Source organism: Talpa europaea (genome assembly GCF_964194135.1).
Source record: "Talpa europaea genome assembly, chromosome: 14".
Lineage (NCBI taxonomy): Eukaryota > Metazoa > Chordata > Mammalia > Eulipotyphla > Talpidae > Talpa > Talpa europaea.
In genome coordinates this window covers 65,964,838-65,987,743 of record NC_140082.1, presented here as the reverse complement: position 1 = coordinate 65,987,743, position 22,906 = coordinate 65,964,838, and the positions used below count along the sequence as shown (strand labels likewise).

General features: G+C 32.2%; 1 protein-coding gene across 1 annotated transcript in view; it reads right to left on the bottom strand.

The window, feature by feature from the left end:
- The window catches only part of AKT3 (AKT serine/threonine kinase 3), a gene marked incomplete at both ends in the record, with an annotated part of 318,070 nt that overhangs the window by 26,212 nt on the left and 268,952 nt on the right, over window positions 1-22,906 (bottom strand). Inside the window, 2 exons of the mRNA XM_084254496.1 lie at window positions 10,445-10,532; window positions 17,121-17,335. Of these exons, the coding sequence (XP_084110622.1) occupies window positions 10,445-10,532; window positions 17,121-17,335 (303 nt within the window). The remainder of the gene's footprint in view (window positions 1-10,444; window positions 10,533-17,120; window positions 17,336-22,906) is intronic.

The window sequence follows — 22,906 nt, the reverse complement described above, 5'->3', positions numbered from 1 at the left end:
AAAGCTGAACAAACAGTTTCAAGAGAAAACTAGACTACTCCATACACAAAATTAATTCAAACTGGATTAAACAACTGAAACGATAACATAAACAAAAAAAATGTAGGCAATATGCTCCCTGATATTAGACTTAGAGATGTCTTTGGGGACATGACTCCAATTTCAAGGAAAACAAAGGCAAATATAACCAAATAGGACTACATCAAGTGAAAAAGCTATTGCACAATGAAAGAAACTATCATCTAAAGGAGCAGATAATTGAGTGAATGAGACATGATATTTGAAAATCGTATTTGAGACATGGGGATAATATCCAAGTATAGAGCAAACGATACAGCAACAAAAAAATCAATCTCATTAAAAAAGGGCAGAGAATCTGAATAGACACTTCTCCATAGATGACATTCAGATAGTATGTATGTGAAAATACATTCAAAATCTCCTGTTATTAAGGAAATGCAAATCAAAATTATAATGTGACATCAACTCATACCTGTGTAAATAGCAATAATCCAAAATACCAAAACAGCAAGTGTTGGTAGTGATATGGAGAGAAGGGATCCCTTCTATCCTATTGTTAGGAATGTAAATTGGTGCAGCCATTATAGAAAGTAGTATAATGATTTCTCAAAAACAATTAAAATAGAAGTTCTATATGGTCCAGTTATCCCACTTCTGGGTATTTAACTAAAAAATGCAAAAACACTAATTTGAAGAGATACACACACCCCTATGTTTACTGCAACATTATTTACTATAGCCCAAAAATTGGAAACAACCTATATGCTCACTGACAAGACTGGGTATTGATGTGGTGTATATATGCAATGGAATATTATTCAGCAAAGATGATGAATAACAACATGGATATACCTAGAGTTATTAAACTTAGTGAAATAAATCAGAGGAGACCAACATATTTCACTTATATGTGATACATAAAGAGACAAAACAAATGACTCAACTAGAAAATAAGGCCATACCAAACTAATGGTTACCAGAAAACAAAAAAGGGGAAGGTAAATCATAAAAGGGGTCAATTTTATGGTGAAGGATGGAATTAAATATTTAATGGTGACCATAATGTAGTATATACAAGATGTGATACTGATGCATACCAGAAACCTATATAATACTCTAACAAAACTTACTTCACTAAAATATAAACATTTTTACCTGATAGATCAAAAGCAACTTAAGGTTAAAAGTAAATCACAAATCAAAATTCCAAAAAGATAGTAAATAAAATTGCATTTATATCGGGGTGGGGGGGATGAGAAAGATTCCTGAAGACTTAACTGTCTTCAACAGAAGTTTGTGAACGGTATCACTGAAGTTCATTTCAGTTTGGTCCAAAAAATAAATCTACATCAGATTCTCTAAACTGAAGCTGAAAATAAATTAAAGATGAAAAATAGACTAAGCGAGAGGGAAAAGATAAATATCAATGGTTTCACTTATACGTGGAATATAGAGAAACTGAACAAAGGGTCAGGAAGAAGACAAAACTTGCAAGCTGACCATGGATATGAGACACACAGCAGGGGAGGGCAAAGAGAGGAGTCCTAACAGGGGAAGGAAGAGTACAAGGGTCATGGTGATGGATTACAGGTGCCACAGCACTGGGAGAAATATGGGAACTGTACCTGAGGGGAGAAATCAAATACTGTCCAAAAATTAACAATGATGTAAAAAATTAATGAAAATAAAAAATAATAAGCAAATATTCTAAATCCATGGTCTCTGTGTTCTTCAAGCCAGGGCAAAGTAGTAAAGGAGATAAGTGTAAGGTCTATCATGATTTGACTATGGAGTGAAAATGTGACAAAAAAGATGAAATATTAGAAAAGATACTACAATTCGGACAGGAAAAAAAATGAAAGAAGTGAACAAGAACCATGGTTAGGTGAGGGGAAATGAAAAAACACTCAAACACTGTGCAAACATTTCCTTGAAGCTATTGAAAGAAAGTATCTAATATAGCTAGATATAGGTATACCCTGGAGGGGGTGATATTTGTATCTATCATCAAGTACTTCTTCCTGCATTTGTGTAGGAGAAGATAAGAAGACAGAATAGAGAAAGAGAAAGAAGAGGAAGAAAATTAAATTCCATTAAAAGATTTAGAGTCAAAATAAGGAGGGGGGTGCAATTGTATGGGGAATATAACCATAATGAAAATGCACACATTGTGCAAAGATGAAAAATGACGTAAGAATTATATAAAATATCAAAAAAAAATAAAGGCTACTACATAGGAAAAAAAAATAAAAGATTTAACTGAAAGAGAGCATTCAGCCTAGGTACCTAGGTCACTCTAGAATCTTTTCGAGGGAGAAAAGGAAAAGACAGGAAAACACTGACAAATTTGTGCAAGGTATTCAGAGAAGTAAAGCAGACTTTAAACTGGGGAAAGCAGCTAGTGATTAGTGATCATATGTTTGTTAATTTTATCCTGAATTGGTTAATGATAATGAGGAGGAATGAGCAGATGCCTGTTATACTTAGGATTCTTGATTCAGTGATTATAAATGACATAGATTTAACCTGTACATCCCAAGATAAGTAGATGAGTCAGGTATTATGCAACTAGTTTTGAAAGATTTAGCACATATGCTTCAGGAAAAGATGGAAACAATTAAGTGGAGGTTTGGGAGATAGGACTAAAAATAATTAAAGAAGTGATTTGGATGAAGATGAAGGAGAAGAGACAGAAAAATGGAACCACTGATAGTCCCACTGATGAAAATTTTTTTCTTGGGAAAGATTTAATGAAAAAGAATAGTAATTAAATATACTTAATTTATAAGAATTAAGTTAATGAAAAATGTCATTTCAGTATAAGTTGAAAGTGATGGCATTAATTTTTTTCAGCTAAAATGTTTAAACAGGACGTTTAATTCTGGAGGACTTCACCTCCTCCAAAAGTTCTTCTTCCTGACTTTGTCTATATCTCATAGCAAGTTCAGAGTAGTTCATGATAAACTGAACAGATCTTTGCAGAAAATGATCAACTGATGTAACTGTTCACCAGAGAAAAAAATTTAACTATCTTTACCCCTTTTAATTTTCTTTGGGTATGTGTTATTACAAGGACAACAAAAAATTAAGTGTAAATACCTTTCACTCAACTCAGTTTATAACGATTGATTTCATTCCTATTGTATTTGTATGGTTAAAAATCTGCCTTAAATATGAGTACTGTTCTTCATAAAGAAAACTACACATGCAAATTCATTTGCAAAGCATTGTAAATCTTTGGACAATTAGATGAACATTTAAAATGTTCACCTGCAACACCCTATGCTAAAAACTCTGTTTTTTGCCAGTAAAGTTGTAAATAAAGACCATATTACATTAACCACTGCCCAACTCAAAAAAAAAAAATTACATGATGTTTAAAAGAAAATCAACTTAAACATGACAGATAAAAAGTAAGATGATGGCAAAAGATACACTATAAAGTAAATGAAAGATGGAGAAAATATATTAATACTAAAGTAGATTTCAAAATGAAGATTAAATATATTATGGATATAGAGGATCAGCTCAAAGATAAAGAGGTAAATTCACAAGGAAGACAAGATAATCCTAAATGTGTATGCAACTAACAGTGAAGCTCAAAATACATGAAACAAAACTGAAACAAAACAAAACAGGTGCATTTACCGTTGAAAATTTGAACATCCTCTTTTAGTAACTGACTGAACAAAAAAATTACTTAAGAGGGGAATATTACACACATATTTTTTAAGCCAATAAATTAGAAACTAACAAATTCTTTGCAAGCCATAAAATATCAAAACTCATTCAAAATGAAATACATAAGCACAATAGTTCCATTACAAGAAATTGAGCTAATAGTTTAAAGCCTCCCAACAAAGACAAAACTTCAGGCGTAAGTGATTTTGCTGGTAAATTCTACCAAAGACTTAAGAGAATACAAATTATGCACGCAAAAATTTGCATACTTTGAAGAGGAAAGAATACTTCCCAGTCAATTTTTAAAATGCAAACTTGATCCTGAAATGAAAAAATATTTTACGAAATAAGGGAAAATCCTAGAATTGTTCATGATTTAAAGATGCGAAAACCCTTTTAAAAAACTGCATCACAGCCAGCTATATATATTATATATAAAACAAGGTTGAAACATGGTGAGTAGGTGGGATTTTCTCAACGTTCATTCAATATTAGAAAATCAAGCAATATAATTCATCATTTTATTAGAATATAAATAAGAAAAGCTATATGATCCTTTACTAAAAGCAGAAAAAGCTCTGATTAAAACTCAACTCCTAGCATTTTAGGAATTGAAGGGAATTTCCTCAAACTATTGATAAATTAGACATAAAAAAACCTATAACAACTTCATATTTTTACTGAAATCATTTTAGATTTAGAGACTTTACAAAAATAACACAAACAGTTCCTGTATGCCCTTCACCTTCTCCAAGTGCTAACATCTTACATAATCATAGTACAATTATCAAAACTAATAAATTAACATTGGTACAGAACTATTAACTACTGACTTTTTCACATTTCACAATTTTTCCTACTCATGTCCCTTTGCTGTTCCAGATGAAATCCAGAGCCCCACACTGTATTTTGTGACCATGCTGCTACCTGAGTTTCTTTCAGTCAGTGAAGTTCCATAATCTTTCCTTTCTATTAATAAAGTTGACACTTTTTAAACCATTCGGCCAGTTATTTTGAGGAATGCCCCTCTATGTGAGTTCTTCAAGTTTTCTTTTGATTAGACTGGGCTACACAAGACACATGACACTTCCAAGTGATCATATCAAAGATTAGATGATGACATTAAGTCTTATTGCTGGTGATGTCAATATTGATCATTTGGCTTAGATATGTCAGCCAGTTTTCTCCATTGTAAAGTTACCTTTCCCCCCAAATTAAGTATCATCTATCTTACTGCAATGTGTTATTTCATCTGAGTCAATCATAATGATAGCCTAATGTGGAAGTCTATAAATCTATGCACTGCCTATTTTTCAGCTTTACATTAAATGACTTTGATCCACTTTTCCCCTTTCTACTAACGACTTTATTTACATTCTTATATATGAAGAAACATTTTAAATATTTTAATATACAATTATATTTTTATTTTTTCCTATAACATTGGCTTACATCATTGTGCTTTAGAAGTAGAGGACCTGCCCCCGTAGTAGAGGACCTGCCCCCTACCATATTGCACCCACCACCAAGACACCCACAGTCCACAAGCACAGTCCTTTGTGTTCCCTCCCCACCTTTTTGTGTCCCTCCCCCTCCCTTTGCCCCTCTGGTAATTTCAGTTCTATAGTCTGCTTTCTAGTGTTGTTTCTAAGATTGGCTTTATCTGATTCTGTTTGGTTTCTCCACCTTCCACATATAAATGACATTATCTGGTATTTTTCTTTCTGACTTATTTTGCTTAGCATAATCTCTCCCTCTAGCTCCATCCATGGTGCCAAAAAATGGCAAGAGTTTATCTTTTATGATAGTTGAGTAGTATTCCACTGTATATGTGAGTGTGTGTGTTTATTTATCACATCTTCCAGATACACTCATCTGTATCTGGGCATGTAAAGTTACTCTATTAGTCTTTGACAATAATAAATGCTTTGGGAGAGACCTTTTGAGACTATACAAACATCCTCTTTCTTAAACATTTGCTCTCTACTTATACTCTGGTGTTCTAATGGTGATTTTCTAATTCCCTTAACCTCCCTACATTTATTAGCTGGAATCATCTGTAAGGAAGACATATTCCTTTTCAATATTTATTTGTTCGTCAATAATTTACTTCTGCAGTATAAACTCATGGATATGAATTTTATTCTTTGGGCCATAATAATGTATTTTTTTAAATAAAATACTTTGCACTTTCACTACTGGAAATTATGGCTTCTGTGTCCTTGTAACATGCCCCTTTATATCTGTCTTTCCTTTGTGTTTTATCTCTGATGCAAAATTCTTTGGGATCATCTTATTTTTCCCTTTCCAGTTCTGGAATCAACCACTTTCCAAGTAGTGTTGGTTCTTTTTTATTGGAAAATGACATTTAAAAGCTAAAAATTAGCAGCAGATGTGATATCATTAATACCATATTTAATGGTAAGAGATGTTTTCTTCCTAAGATCAGGAACAATGAATGTCAGGATGCTCACACTCATTTCTATTCAACACTGTAGTTGTTAAGTCCTAAATATTGAAAATAATTAGAAAATACTGACAGAATAAAAGATGAGCTAAATAAATAGAGAAATACACTGGGTTCAAATGCTTACTACCGTTCCAATGTCAATTCTCTTTAATCTCACATAAAATTTCAGCATTTATGTAGAGTTATAGAAATGAGTGTAAGACCTATGTAAAAATTTTTGATAAATTTGTATTATAAAATGCCCTGTCAGGGAATCTTAAAACTTGAAGACACTTCAGGTTATTATTATATATATATATGAGTGAAACCACTGGTCCTTGTCCACAGAGGAAGGAAGACCCAAATCTAGGATGAAGATTTCTACATTTCAGTACTGTCCTCTTCAAGGTCTCATATCATGATGCTCACAATTAAGATTTGTTCATTTTTTACTTTCCTAGGTAAAAATCTAGATTTTTCCTGAAGATACCAGTATCTGGATTTATGTGCCTTCATCTCTAGATTTGTCACAATATATAGAAAAATAATCAACAATCAGGTAATAAGAAATCAACAAAAATCACAAGTCTCCCTAAATATACCAATAAAAACTAATAAACAATAACCTGGTTGAATTAAGCTCTTATAAATTACACATTTTAAGTACATAAGGATCCCACAAAAATGTTTGACTTTACAATGTATTTCAAAATTTATACTATCCAAAACACAAGAATTATAACTGGATTCATTAAAACAGCTCCTGGCATCAGCATTTCCAAAATAATTTGCTTGTAGGGATTGATTAGGGATTGATACAATCCCAAACAGACCGTATCATGTTTTCTTTCACAGCCTTTTAGAAAGAGACTCAAAATTTAAGGATGCTGCCATTCTTCAAGTAAGATCAGACAGCTGAAAATACCTGTGCCTCATCTGAGATTCAGGATAGCCCAAATAAACCTGTTGGAGGTGTCGGACAATGATGAGTTCTATTGCTTATGAGAAGTTTGTAGTTTTAGTGATTATGTGACTTTATGCAAGATACTGAACACCTTTGTTCATATTAAGTGGTGTACGTTTTTATCAATGACAACAACTTAAAATTATTTCCCCATATGTTTCATTGAAAGCTATGTTTTGGCAGCTCCATCTCCATGCCCTATTTGCTGGCTCTTTCAATTCTATTCCCAAGAAGCTAGCTGCCTGGGAATCTTCCTATTTCAACTCTGGGCATATTTAGACCTATGGAACTGAAACAAATTAGCTTTGATTCTTCATTTGTGTGCTCACTGTAGTCTCAGGCGTTTCCTTCAGGTGATACCTAACAGCCACTTAACGTGAAGAAGCAAACACTGATGCAAAAATTTTTGTGCATATTTTAGTCTCCTAACAGGACTAAAGAAAGTCAATGTTTGCCTCTCTGATGGTCCAAAACGGTCTCCTACAGAAACTTACTCTTTCTTTCCCTCCAATCCTCAATCCATCTTTTTAAAAACTGAGTTCTCTGGGAAACTATTTTTTTAAAGATTTATTTATTTATTAATACAAGCACTGGGTACAGTCAGAAGCGTGGGGGGGTGACATAATTCACCAGAGCCAGAGCGGGAACAGAACAGGCAGACTGACAAAATACACTGCTGAGGGGAGCAGCAGGCGTGCAGGAGAGGTCTGCACAACATGTGGGACCCTGGCTAGTGGCCAGGGATTCAACCGGTGCTGCAAAGGCTGCGGGCACCAGGGGAGGCCCCTCTGGGAAACTATTTTAACTATATTCCTTTTCTAGTAAAAACTGCTGACCAGGTATTATTTCTGCGGGACATTAGAAGACTTTGACCTTTTTCGGGTTCTTTAGCAGTGTACTGATATGACAACAGGATGTAGGGTTATATATAGAAGTGACTCATAAGCGATATCATCACTAATAAAGTGTATGTACAATTGTATACATGAAGTTAATAAACATTAAGTGCATTTAAGAATGGTCAGCTTTTCAGAAGGGTTAAAAAGAACCCAGTACTGAGAACATTTTTGCACACAACACCAATGATAAAGGACTGATCACAAAAATCTGTGCAGAGCTGATGAGACTCAACAACAACAAAGAAAATAATCCAGTCAAAAAATGGGCAGAAGAGCTAAAAAGAAACTTCTCTGAAGAAGAAATGCAAATGGCTAACAGGCATATGAAAAAATGTTCAACATCACTTGTAATCAGGGAAATGCAAATCAAAACTACCATGAGATACCATCTTACACCAGTGAGAATGGCACATATTAAAAAAACTAGCAACAACAAATGTTGGCGAGTTGTGGAGAAAAAGGAACTCTCCTGCACTGCTGGTGGGAGTGCAAACTGGTCCAACCACTATGGAGAGTTGTGTGGAGATTTCTGGACCTACTAAACATAGAGCTTCCATAAGATCCAGCAATTCCACTCCTAGGTATTTACCCAAAGGACACAGAAACATCAATTCCAAAGAGCACCTGCACCCCTATGTTTATAGCAACTCTATTTACAATAGCTAAGCTTTGGAAACAGCCCAAATGCCCAAAAATAGATGACTGGATCAAGAAGATGTGGTACATATATACCATGGAATATTACTCAGCATTCAAAAAAGATAAACACATGCAATTTGCAGCAACATGGATGGCGCTGGAAGGGATCATGCTCAGTGAAATAAGCCAAAAAGAAAAAGAAAAATACTGGATGGTCTCACTCATAGCAGGAATCTAGATAACTTAAATAAGGGACCAGGAAAATGAATAACTATAAGAAAGTGAAAATCAAAATCAACAAAAAACTATGAACCAGAGACACTTTTTGGGGGGTGGGGGGTGGGAGGGGAGGGATTGGGGTCAGAATGGGGGGGTTGAAATTGTATGGGGAATATAAAAATAAAATTTATTATTTAAAAAAAAAAAAGAACCCAGTACTTACCTCAGTGTTTATACATGGTAGAAACTCTAGGGATGTGAGTTATAATTAAGTTTGAATAGAGGTGTTTAATAGTGTGCACTATTTTAAGCATCTAGTACTAAGAAATGCTTAGAAAGATATACAATACAGAAATGAAGATTCTTATGACTCATGCCATCCTATCTTTCCTTTTGGGTTTAACAGAAAAGACTACATGGCACACAATATATACCACATAAATGCTGATTTATATGTTTCAAAGAAAAAGATAAAAAACTGGAAAAAGCTAAAAGGACTAAAAAATTAGATACAAATTCTAAGCAAATACCAAATTACATAAAAATTTCACAGTGAAACTTTTGTATGAGCATTTGAAAAACAAAAAATTTAAATCAATGTCTGTACTAACAATACCTGAAGCAATAAAAACAAAATAAACAAAAATTTTAAAGTTGGAAGAGACAATAATTACCTGTTGATAAACTTAAGTAAATATTGAAAAACATAAGCAAAAACTAAAGACAAGTAATAAGCAAACAACAACAACAAAAAAGTTACATAATTAGTGGTATCCATTTTGTGGACATTAAAGTTCTGTTTCAAATAATAGAAACATTCCAAATAGGTCAAGTAAATGCTTTCCTTTGTTAAGTATTAAAAATAAATTGCTTTTTAAAAAAGATTTATTTATATATGCATACAAGAGCTGGGGTGTTGGCCAGAGGTGTGGGGAAGGGGTGGTAGTGAGAGAATTCACCAGAGGCAGTGGGGAGCAGAACTGACAGACTGATTGTAATACACTGTTGAGGGGAGCAGCGGGTAAGACAGGAGAGGTCTGCTGCACCATGTGGGTCACCTCCCTGGGCAGGGATTGAACTCTTGCTGAAGTAGTTGCAGCTTACTTCATTCACAGTGCTGACACTTGACCCCTTGCACCACCAGGTGCAAATAAATTGCTTTATATTCCTTTTAAAAACAAACTGCTTTATATTCCTTTTAAAGACAAGGACTTGTACAAATAAATCTGAACAGTTCACTTGAAAATTAAAGGCATAAAGAGAAATTTTTAAATTAAAATTTTATAGAGAATAACTTAACACTGGTGTCTTTATTTTTTCTCAGTAAAGGAAAATGAGAAATTTACAAACCATTGTGATATTAAAAAAAGTCAATGCCTTGACATATTGAATAAAATTTTAAGATGCATTTTGGGAGTCTAAATTGCCAATAAAATTTTGTTTTAAGTTGCTTAATATTTGACTGATAGAGGTAAATGAAAAATATCATTATATCATTAAATTTTATCTATCCTTTGCTGTTAATGTCTTTTAGCCAAAATATATAAAGACAATGCTATGAAGATAACATACCTTTTTATCATATACATCTTGCCAGTTTACTCCAGAAAAGAAACTGTGTCTCATAATTTCTTTTGCATCATCTGGTCCTCCACCAAGGCTAAAAGTTCAGAAATAAAATTAAATGAGTATAAAACATTTGCATGAGTCCAACACCAAACAACAAAGCTGTTGTGAAATACAATTTTCTGTGTGTTAAGTAGACCGTATGATAAAAGCTATAAAAATAAAATGGCTTTTGTTGTAAGATCTAGTATCCTTAATCTACTCTGTATAGCATGTTTTTTGAAACAAGCTTAGAGTCTGGAGACAAACTTGAAACAGTCAGTCAGTTATGAAATTTATGAGATACGTAATAATGAAAACTTGCTTAATCTCAATTTGTTCATCAATAGAGTTCAGATAATATTATCAGTCTGGGGGGGGGGTTACTGCAAGGGTTAGAAATAATAGTAATTATTATATTGTCAATTCTATAAACCAAACTTAGAATGACTTAAGTCAAAGTATATCCTTGTTAAAAAAAAAAATCTGAAATAACTAGTTAGAAAAAATAATTTGCAGAACATTGCTAATAAAAACTCATGAACTCTTTACAAATCTGAAATAAATTTCTGAGGAAATGATATTGTTAATCTGTAAGTTATCATCAAAATATAATTTGCTATACAAGTTGAAATATCTATTAAAACTTTTTTAATACACCTCATCTAATGCTTTAACTGGTAGATGTAGTATGACATACATTTGTAGAAGTAAACACCTATACCCTAAAACATGTACAATGTTGTAAATCAGTATTACCACAATAAATGTAATTTTAGAAAGCAAGTAAAATACTCTGCCATCTTTGAAGGTACTCTTATTTAACTGATACGTGACACAAAATGAAATTCAAGTTTTTTGTGAATTCCTCAGTTTCAGAAAGTCCATACCAGTAACCACAAAGAAAGAATGAGAAGAGGAAAAAAGGGAGATGTAAGGAGGGAAGAAAGAAGGGGAAACAAAAAAGAACAGAGAAAGAATGATGATGAGAAAGTAAAGAAAGTATTTAAATCTGAATTTGATATAATAAGCTCTATTTGGACTTGTTCATAATTAGGAATGATATATGTTTGCAAATCCTTAACCAGCAATCTGGAAGAAATTATACATATATATTCATGATAAATATATTATGTCTTTATAATGGATAAATATAAAATTTTATCATGAATTTTATTGATATAGAGGCTATAAAGCACAAAATTGACAAATAATAAAATATACAATGTTCTTTATTGTAAATTAACCAATTGATTTTCACAGAAAACTTCTGTTAATTTTTGATGAACTCCAAACCTACAGACTGACTTATGAGTACTTCTAAAATGACTACTGAATGATTATTTAGTCCATGGGAAAGACAGAGATGAAGGTGACATCACAGAGACATACATCAGAACTTCACTTGTCAGTTATATGAATAAATTTTTTGCTGAATAGTTAATTGTACTTGAATAGTAGAAGAATATTTCTTTAGTTTTTTTGGTGCTGCTCACAATGGAATGGACACAGATACAACAAATGTTAAAATTTAATCTGTGGGGCTTCCCCAGTGGCGCAGCGGTTGAGCGCTGGTTTGCGAAGCTGCCTGCGGCCTCTGCCGCGTCGGTTCGATCCCCGGCTGCTCCCCGGCCACCAGAGGAGGGTCCCGCATGGCGCGCAGACCTCTCCTGCCACCTGCTGCTCCCCTCAGCAGTGTGCTTCGGTCCTTCTGCCTGCTCTGCTCCCCGCTCTGGCTCTGGTGAATTCTCTCACCCTCCCGCGCTTCTGACTGTACCCAGTGCTTGTATAAACAAAACAAACAAACAAACAAATAAATAAATAAAAATGCCTCTAAAAAAAAATTTAATCTGTGATATTAACATTTTCTATGTTACTTTCTTAATTAAGTCTGAGCAACAAGACAATAAATTAAGTCTGACTTACAATGTTTGCTAATGTTGGTGTTGTAAATATCCCCACAATAACCAATTCAGATTATCAAAATGATGCTGATCAATACAGAAATAGGAAGAGGTGTGCTGTAGCAAATCATTCTACAGTATTTCTATATTGATACAATGGATACACGTAACCTCAAAAGCAGAGATAATGGCAAAATGTTATAAAGTTAAGGAGAAATGAGTTTTGAGTGATTATTACCTTTGATTTTAGTATCATTTATTAAATCTGTAAATTTAATTAATTAGATTATTAATTATGCCTGTAATTAAATAACCAGCTCACAAATTCTTGAAATTTAACAGTTAGCTCCCATAAGCTAGTACATGCCAACTCCAACACCTCTCTGGGTAAGAAGAAAAATAGGTCACAGAAAACAAATTTACAATTTTAGTAGGTTCTGACTATTATTAGGTATAAAGAATAAAATACGTGAGGAATCCAGAGTCCTCTGAATATTTCCAGAATGGAAATTTCAAAATGTACAAATATTAGCTGATATCTACATATCTCTAGGGATTATCCACACTTCCTCCCATCTAGTATTCCTATCCCCAGATCCACACAGAATGAACCACCTCTGAGATTCAATCAGTTCTCTGTAACAATATTCACCCACTAGCAATTATGTACTTATTCTCAGCATTCTTCTTCCTAACCTTAAGTTCATTTTACTCTATTTCAAATTGTGTTTCTCTCTCCCCCAGTGGACTACATATTCTTTTGAGGGCAGATTACTACTAGAATTTCCAAAATGCATTTTAACGTTGTAAGGGAACCAAAAGCAGAAACACCAAAACATGTTTTTGAAGAACTTAACATTTCAACATATGCATCAAAATAGTCTGCCTGACAAAAATTAGAAGCTCGTTGTATTTTATTAATTACACTTATGCCACTTATTTCAATATTATTTTCATGTTAATTATATGTGAGACAGTGGGTGAGGTGGGAGTTGGAGTGGAGAGCCATAATCATTTTGTAAATAAAAGGTTTATAAATCAGCCTCGGTTATTCATTTTTGTCACCGCTCAGTTCTCTAGCAATAGTTTGGCTTTGGATATAGCTAGCATTTAATCTATATTTATCAAATGCATATAAAATTAAAGTATCGCCATGGATACTATGCAAAGTCTAAGAATAATCTTAGACTGCCATTTTAGAAGCTGAGAGAGATTCTTTAACACAAGCTTCTTCACAGTGTGAAACAGTAAAAAATGTCAATAACAATTACTTCCTAATATATGACATAAAGTAATATCAAACTATGATCTGTACTAAGGTATTTATGTCCAGGAATCCTAAATTCCAACTGGAGAATGCCAAATAAAGTTTCAGCTACTAGATTCTTTATTATTATGAACATTATGAAATCCACATTTTCCTAGTGTTCCTGAATGCAACATGAGGTCATGCTTTTCCTGTAATTATATATAGGACCATCCATTAAGCAGATACTAGAAAATGATTTCAAAATAACCGAGAATAGAAAATAGAAGCAAAAATATATTTAATCTTTTGACAGAAGTGACAGCAAATTCAGTAGAGTACCAGAAAAAATTAGAGCAGTATTTAAAAAAGTTGAATAGGGATAACAAAGAGGAATATTATAAGCTACCTTTGATTATGCTACCTAAGACTTTTCAGGATTTTTTGTTGGATCTTTCTCTTCTTAGAATCTGATGTTTCCTGGGATTTTGTCCTAGCCTTTCCTCTCTTTATATACTTATCGCTCTACCATTCTCAGGGCTCAAGCTATCTCCTAGATGCCTTTGCATCCCAAATCAATATATTCAGTTATTGCCGTTCTACTAAACACTATGTTCAACTGCTTGCTTGACATTGTCATCTCGGTTTTCGATAGATATCTTAAACTTGATACAGTCACAGTAAATATCAACCTCCACTCCATAAAGCCTCCTTCTTTGCCTTTACTCCCATCTTAATTATAATCCGTACTCCAAACTAGTCACTCATTTGGAAAGCTCAGAGGTATTCCAGGCTCCTTATACTTCCTCATCATTCTTATTTAATCATTCATAAACTTCTCTTTCCTGCTCTTTTACCATTTAAGAAGGACCCCCATCTCCTATCTGGAAAATTCTACACACGTTCTTTATTGTTCTGCCTACCTGTCCCAGTCCCATGCTGTACAAATCTATCCATGCCATTATGGTTACCTTTTCATAATACATATTTGATTATACTTTTATAATACATGTATGATTATACATGATTATACTTTCGTAATACATATATGATTATACATTCCTTACTTTTAATAATTCAGTGATTTCTCATCCTCTTCTAAATAAGTTTAAACATTTTCTAAGAAATATAAGGTCCTTATAAGCTAAACCTAATATAAGGTCCTTATCATCAATCTAGCAATTGACAAACTTTAATTGAAGTAACATTTGTTTATAACATTATAGGTTTCAGATGCATATCATGATAAATCAACATCTATTTCTACTGTATTATATTCGCCACTAAAAGTCTAATTCCATCTGACCCCTTTTTCCTGTTTTACCCACCAGTCCTCCTGTTTCTTTCTTCTAACCACTAATTAATCTTATAGTCTAAAAGTATATTTTTTTTGTTTTCAGTTTGCTCTTCTTCTTCATGTACTACATGAGTGAAATCATACAGTGCTTGTCTTTCTCTGTATGAATGCTACCGTAAATTCTAGCTCTCCAAAAATCAGCTCAAATCTTATAATTCCTTAACAGAGCTAATAATTATAATAGAAATTTGTATGAGGTTTAGCCTAAGCATTTGGGAATATATTTTTTATACCCCACATTAGTCTATGAACATCAAGAGACTATTTTTCTTGTTCATTCTTTCCCCAGTATTTTCACATAGTGGTGTGTGTGTGCATGCACACGTGTGTGTATATGGAAGGGGTGTAGCTGACACACTAAAGATAATTGAAAATAATACATTTTCTTTTTAGATAAAACTAACCTCTAGGTGGAAAAGCCTTTCAAAATTTACCCAGATAACAGGCACTGATATTCTAGAAATATACTTCACATTTATTCAACAATTACTATGTACCTACGATGTGTTATTCACTGTGGGGAGGTAAAGGTTTTCTGGGATGTAGTAGGCAGGATGACAATTAAAAAATGAAATGTAGACATGAAAACTACAATTACATTTGTAGCAGGAGACACACACACACACACACATGCATGGTCATCAAAGTTATCTGGAGAAGTCAGGCAAGGATGGGATAAAAATTCAATGCCCTTGAAACCCAAGACAAATAACAAATCCCAGAATCAACTACAGCAGATAAAATGGAAATCTTAGCTTGTTTAAAAATTACCTATTGCCAGTATAGCTTATAACATTAACTGTGTAACAATTACATTAAATGAAACACATTTCCAATTTGATTCAATTGAAAAATTGATGTACTAAAAAATCAGAGAAATATCAAAGACAAGAAATGTGATTTTTACTTTTATTCTATATAAATTTTTTGTGAGACAGAAGATAAATCACTTAACCTTTCTGGGCCTCTGTCCTCTCAATCAGATGGAAATGAGAATAATATATACACTATCTAAGCTGTAAGATAGGGGAAAAAAACAGGGCGATCATCGCTATTCAAATGTCTAAAAAAGACAAAATCTGTTTACAAATATAAGTTACAAGGATAATGAAAGTAATTTTGAAGAGTTCTTCACCAAGTAAAAAGATAACTCTTTATGTTTGCATATTTCTGCTGAAGGCAAAATCATGTTCCTAATAAAGTTAAAAGCTAGAAATATGTAATGGAAACCATCTTTAATGTAGGCTAACTTCACAGTTTAGAATGAATTTATTTTTTCATTCATTAATTCAGTCTCTCAACAAATACATATTGAGTATTAATAATCAACAGAAATATTATAAAATAAACATGTGAATTATTATGAAAGGTTCAATAAATGTAAAATGGCCTATCAAGATACAGATCCAAGAGATGTTCAGAGAAATAATAATATGCATGCTATGCATGGAAGGAGAGAGATATACATATACACTTGAATACATATTAAGAGACATTTTAAAATTAGTGACAGTTTCATATATGATTTCTAAAGTGTATCTGTAAACAAATATATAAACTTGAACAAAGAAAACTGTACTTCATTAAACAAAACAGCAGCGGTATAGGATTCTTCAAGTCATAGCTGTAGATACAGAAGTAGAAATACAGACTATGTAAACATCTTTCTTTTGCTATTGATCCTTTTAGGATTTTGCCATTAATCCTTCATGTACAGAAAAGATGATCTTCAAATGACACAAAAAGTAGTTAGACATGTTAGCATAGGTTAGAGTGGGAGAAGAGTACAGAAAAAGCTTTATTCATTTTATAATGCCTATCAGCAGAAATATAAACACCTGTATGCTGAAGGGAAAAGAAAGGGATCCTCCTATTCCCACAATAGTAAGTACCAGCTAATAAAACCCTCATTTTTTTTTTTTTTGGATAATATCTGAATAAAATGTCCGTGTTAGAAAAGAATGGAAGTTTTTAAATGTTCTATATTATGCAGTTAAAAATAAGTCAATATCACAGAGGGGACGATGTCTACACCAAATACATTGCTTCTTGGAGTTAATCATATTTGAATTAATTTTTGTATCACAATTTCTAGCCATATTCATCATAACTCACTGAGTACTATTTGTGGCTTACCGTTTATTTGGATCTTTTATCAAGAGCCCTGAAAGCAATGATTTTGCATCTGAAGAGAGTGTTCGAGGAAATTTAATGTCTTCCATTAGTATAAGTTCAAAAAGTTTCTCATGATCCTGATTGTAGAAAGGTAACCTCCCACACATCATTTCATACATGACAACCCCTAGGCCCCACCAATCCACGGCTCGACCATAGTCATTATCTTCTAACACCTAAAAGTAAGACCAGGAAAAAGATTAATTACTACACATTAACTTAAAGCTTTACTTAACAAATCATAAGATTTTTTTCATACAAATGAATGCTAAGATTCAACCTTTAGGTATGATATTCTGAAATCTTGACATTAAAACTATAAAGCATCCTATAAAAGATATTAATCACACCAAATATGTGAAATATTATACATATGTGTATTTAGTATTTCCTTAGTATGTATTTATGTAGTATGTTGCAGGTGTGTATAAAAATAAATGGTCAGTGCACAGAAAAGTCAGGGGTCATACAACAAATTCCAAGTAGATGCGTATTATGAGTACATTAAGAATCAAATGAAAACCATTAGCTTATTTATAGCTTTTCTCTTAGGCTTACTTAATTTCTCATTCTGGTTCCAATCACGTGGATTTTAATAATTTAGAGCTAAGCCATGATGATTATAGAGCATGTAAGTGTCTTACACATTCTTACACTAAAAACTACAAAGTAATGCAAATTAAACAGTGAAAGATAGAGTGGGCAAGTGAACAAGAGAGGAGTATAGAATATTAAAATTAATTTGAAAAATTTTGGAAGCCCCTACATGTTTAAACTATTTCAGGACATATGTAGCAAGTCAAGTGAATACAAACAATTTTTGCTTGAGTTGTAATAAACTTTAGTATCCAAGGATCTTAACAAAAAATTCTGTTAAATACAAAAAACAAAAGTCATGGGCTCAATATCTGTGTAGGATATGCCTATGTGGTATAAATTTGTTTCCTAAATACATTACATGCAAAATAAACTTGGTAAGAAAAGATATGTAAGCACCAGTTAGGCCATGTTAGAGCAACCTGTTTAAATTGGAACATAACTTGCCACTTGCCCCCCAAAATTTGCCTTTTCCTTTTTATAGGATTTAACCTTTTTGCTAGAATTTTTTTCATCACTTTGGGACTTTCAATATTTGATCTTAACTTATTATATATGAATAATCTTAAAGTTTACTTTATCTGATCCTTTTAGCTATGGGAAAAACAAATAAAGAAACAAATACCCATGAAGGTTATCAAGAAAAAAGTTCATATAACTGATTATATGAGACAATGTGATTTAAAAAAAAAAGTGGTACTCATGTTCCAAACTTTCTTAGTGTGAATTAAATATTTTTGAAGATTACTCATATTTGACTTTAATTTAAAGCTTACCAATTATATCATAGAATTACACATGATATTTTTCTCAACTATATTATGACTACTATGAAAACTGGAAAGTACTTTGATAGGGTATTAAAGATGGAGATATAATTTCAAGAAAAACCTATGTTACTTAGTAAGATACACAGCAGTGTTTCTAAAATGCTATATAAAAAGGGTTTTAACTCAATTGTATCACTGTTTTGTGGTTAAAGAAACTACAAACTGCATTGCCAAGATATTTATACAAGTTCAGTTCCTATGTTTTTCTAAAATATTTTGTAAATCAAAAACTAAGCAAAAGTATTTTCAGTAAAAACAACAAATTCTTATTTTCATCTTTAGGCAAATATATTTCAAATTATCACTTGATTAAAATGATTAATATGAAAACATACAGAAAATAACCTAAAGAAGCAGAAGTTCTACTTGTTACATAAGTAAAGGGAAATACCATATATATAATATTTTAAATACCAGTGACTTTTGATTATTCAAGAAATCTGTATCATGGCCAATTAGTAGACTATTCTTTGTGGGCCTTTATCTAATAATTCCATTAGGATTAGGATTTTACCTAATAACAAAATATTTAAAAATTGAAGTAACCTTTTACATCATTCCTACAACACCAACAAAACATGAATAAGAGCCAAATGTGGTTTTTAACCTCTTTTTTTGTGAAACCATAAAAAGCATAAAAGCTGGATTAACTGCCTCCTGAACCCACATTTCACCAGCCGGGTTCTCATCCCCAGCTGGCAAAACTGGCAATCCTTTATTTTTGTTTAAATACCTGGTTTGCAGCCAGAAGGGAAAGGGAGTACATAAAAAAGGTTTTTATTTTTGAAGAGAAATAAGCAACTGAAAAATACTGCATTGTAAAAAAAAAGTCTGTTTAATCAAGTAATATATATTTTATTTTGCTTTGTAAAACCAATACTGATTCTCAAATAAGTGTTTCTGCTGCTGAACATGTGCTTTAATCAATGTATACAGATATATACAGAGATACGTAATGCTACCACAAATGTTAGCTGTATCACTTTGTACTGAACAAAACTGATGTTATCTTACTGACACATAAACTCAATCCATGTTAAGACAACTTCTTTATCTAAGAGTGTTTACTAGCAATTAAAAACAAAGATTTCTTTTCAACCCCTACTTTTAAGAAGAAATACATATTAAATAAAAACAGAATATTTTTGGTATACTGAACATACAATATGAACTACAAATATGAATTACTTCAAAAAACAGTACTTTGAAATATTCTAGAAATTCCAGGTAGAGTTAAAATCCATAGCTTCTTTTATATTATCTTTGGAGATAACTTCCCCCCCTTACTCAAAGCAATTCTTTTCCTAAAATTACAGTAACATGTAAAATTTACATTGTTTAACTAGTTGCAATTCTCTATCTCTGAGGACTTTTTTTCTAGCAAAAAGGCTAATTTACGTCATGGTTATCATGAGGATTGAGCCACGAGATATGTTAAATGGTAACATAGAGGTACAACAATGGTTAAGTACATTTCAACTCCATTATAATGCAACTTATTATGTAACTTGGATACAAATGCACATTAAAATCTGCTTCTAAAAAATAATCCAGTAAAGTTTATTTTGAAGGAATGAACTTATCTAAGGAAACCGTCTCTTTTTCCATGAAATCAACATTTACTGACATTTAAACTAAACTCAAGGTTTAAATAGCAATGTAGACATTTGGTATTTCTGTTTCTACATTTTGTAATTTTCAAAAAATATTAATTTCAAATTAATTTTCAAATTATGATAGAGATTTTCTAATCTGTAATCCCAATATCATTTGGTATTATCCTTCTAAACATATTGTTGTCTGTAGCTTTACTTGTAACTACACTTCACACAAATGCTCAAACGGAGATAAAGGCAAGAGAGAACTTGGAACATTAAAATGCAAATGCTAAAAAATAACGGGTCATGTCAAACCAACACCTAATACAGAGCTCTAGGAAATAAGATTTAGTTTCAGTTTTTCCACAAGTAGCCAGACATGTCTTTACTTTTTGATGTAATGAAGACTGGGACTCAGGGAGGCACAGCAGAAAACAATTACAAAGAAATATTCTGGTAATGTTGGTTTAATATTTGGTCATATTTAGTGTATAGTCATTTCCATTTATAAAACAAGTGAATTAAAAAAATCACTACCAATACGTTTTCAGTAGTTACTAATATTAAAGAAAATATTAATAATTAAAAAATAATATGTTAAAATTATACCACCAACTGAAGCTTCTAATGTAAATATTTATGTGGCTAATGAATACTTTCAGAAAACATATTCATTCCAATATTCTTCTAGCAATTAGGATTTACCGGGGAATTGAGGGGACACCTCTCTCAGCTTGTTCGCCAGGCCACAAAATGCACCCAAGGCAAGCAATTATTAGGAGGGTATGTATGCCCTGGAGTGGCTTACTGCTCAATCAATAATCCTGACAGAACAGATGGGGGAAAAATTAAACATCTAAACAAACTGTCTGTACACCTATGTTGTGAAAGTAAACTGCGAACTTGGATGAACCAATTTACCGCTAATTCAAATTTTTTTTTTTCCTGGTAACCTTATATCCCAGGTAACTGCTATGTGAGTATTTTATATACAAGCACACATGTGTATACCTCATCATTTTTGGAAATTCTTTACGTTTTCTTAGCACCACAAGTATTTGATAAAATAAGTCCTATAAATCTTCTAATTCAGTTTAAGAAGTACACATTTAATTCACAAGAATTACAAATCTCGTAGTTTCTTGGTATTTTCTCCATAAATACATATTTTACAGCCAGGTCTCAATTACTCTAATAATTCTTATGAGACTGAAACTGTAAATGCCATTTGCTGTCAATTTATGGCTATTTCCTGGCATGTACATTCCAACACTTGCATACAGCTAACATCGTACTTGTAAAAAGCAATCTGGCTAGAACAGACAAAATTACTGAGTATGAAAAAAGCTCTATGTACACAACACCAATGATTAAATTATACTTGCTTATATCTTCCCAGAGACTTCTATATATATTTTTTTATCCTGAAGCAACAATCATTATAGAATTCCAAGAAAATGGATCTTTAAATACAAGTAAATATAACCATTGTAAAACACTAGAGGTAATATTAAGTATATATTCCCTTGATTACTGTATATATTCTTATGTTTCAGAGAATTTAAAATTAAACTTTGGGTTTAAACTATAATTATTCTAAGTAATTAATGGAAATATCCTCTCTGATAAAGCCAAAAGACCAAGAAGTTCCAGTAAAAAATAGCTACTATATGAACTGACAGACCTCTAGCAAAGTAAAAGTCACTACTTAACAAACACTGAGACATTATCATTTAACTAAAAAAATATCATTTTCGTTCCTTCTTAAATAATACCAGTCTGGGGACAAAATGAAATAGTTTTTAATATTATCCAGAATCAGTATAAATAGTAAGCCAACATGTATGAGAATAAGACGATCTGCTTTACAGAACATTTTTCTCTGAAGTAATCACTGCGTTCATTTTCTTACTTCCTTCTTAATATTAGTGGCAAGACATCTTCAGAACCACCAGGAAGATGACGGTTTTAAAAAATACCTTCAGAGGACAGGCACTGCATGATACATTAATAACTAAATATTAAGGATGTACACCATTTTAGAAAGGCTACTACAGCAACTTTTCATTTTAACAAAAAGCTTAGAAGTTTTAAGACTTACTTTCAGAATTCGTTTAAAAAAAAAAGGTAGAATTTTGTCCAAGGGTTTATCAAAATGTAACTATGTGAACTACTATTTTTACTTACAGATTAAATACTCAAACATACGTAACTTTGGTCTCACATATATCTCTAAAGATATCCTAAAGACAACATTGACAGAGCCCATAAAATGAGGTATTTTACATTTATTCTTTGGTATATTTAAAATAAAGTTGTATTTAATACATTTATATCGAGTTAGGTTCAGACTCCCTCCAGCTACACTAGCCCATACTAACATCAAGCTTTACACCCTTAATTTATGACCTCTCAACATTTATGAAGTTAATATATACCTTTAGTTTTAAATTTATATGGAATTTAATTACCATCTGTACTATTATCTACATAGCATCACAAACAATTTTGAACAAATCTTCGTATCAAAATAGTTATCAAATTTCTGGTATATTTCAGCTATCTTCAAAATACATATTATACAAAAATGTTAAAGAAATTAAGGACAGTAGGGTTCAAAAAAAGTGACTTAAACGACAGCGAGTGAATATTTTCTGCACTTTCAGCCACTGAAAAAATTTTTTTACGCTTATATGAAATAAAACTATACTTCTTTTTCCTG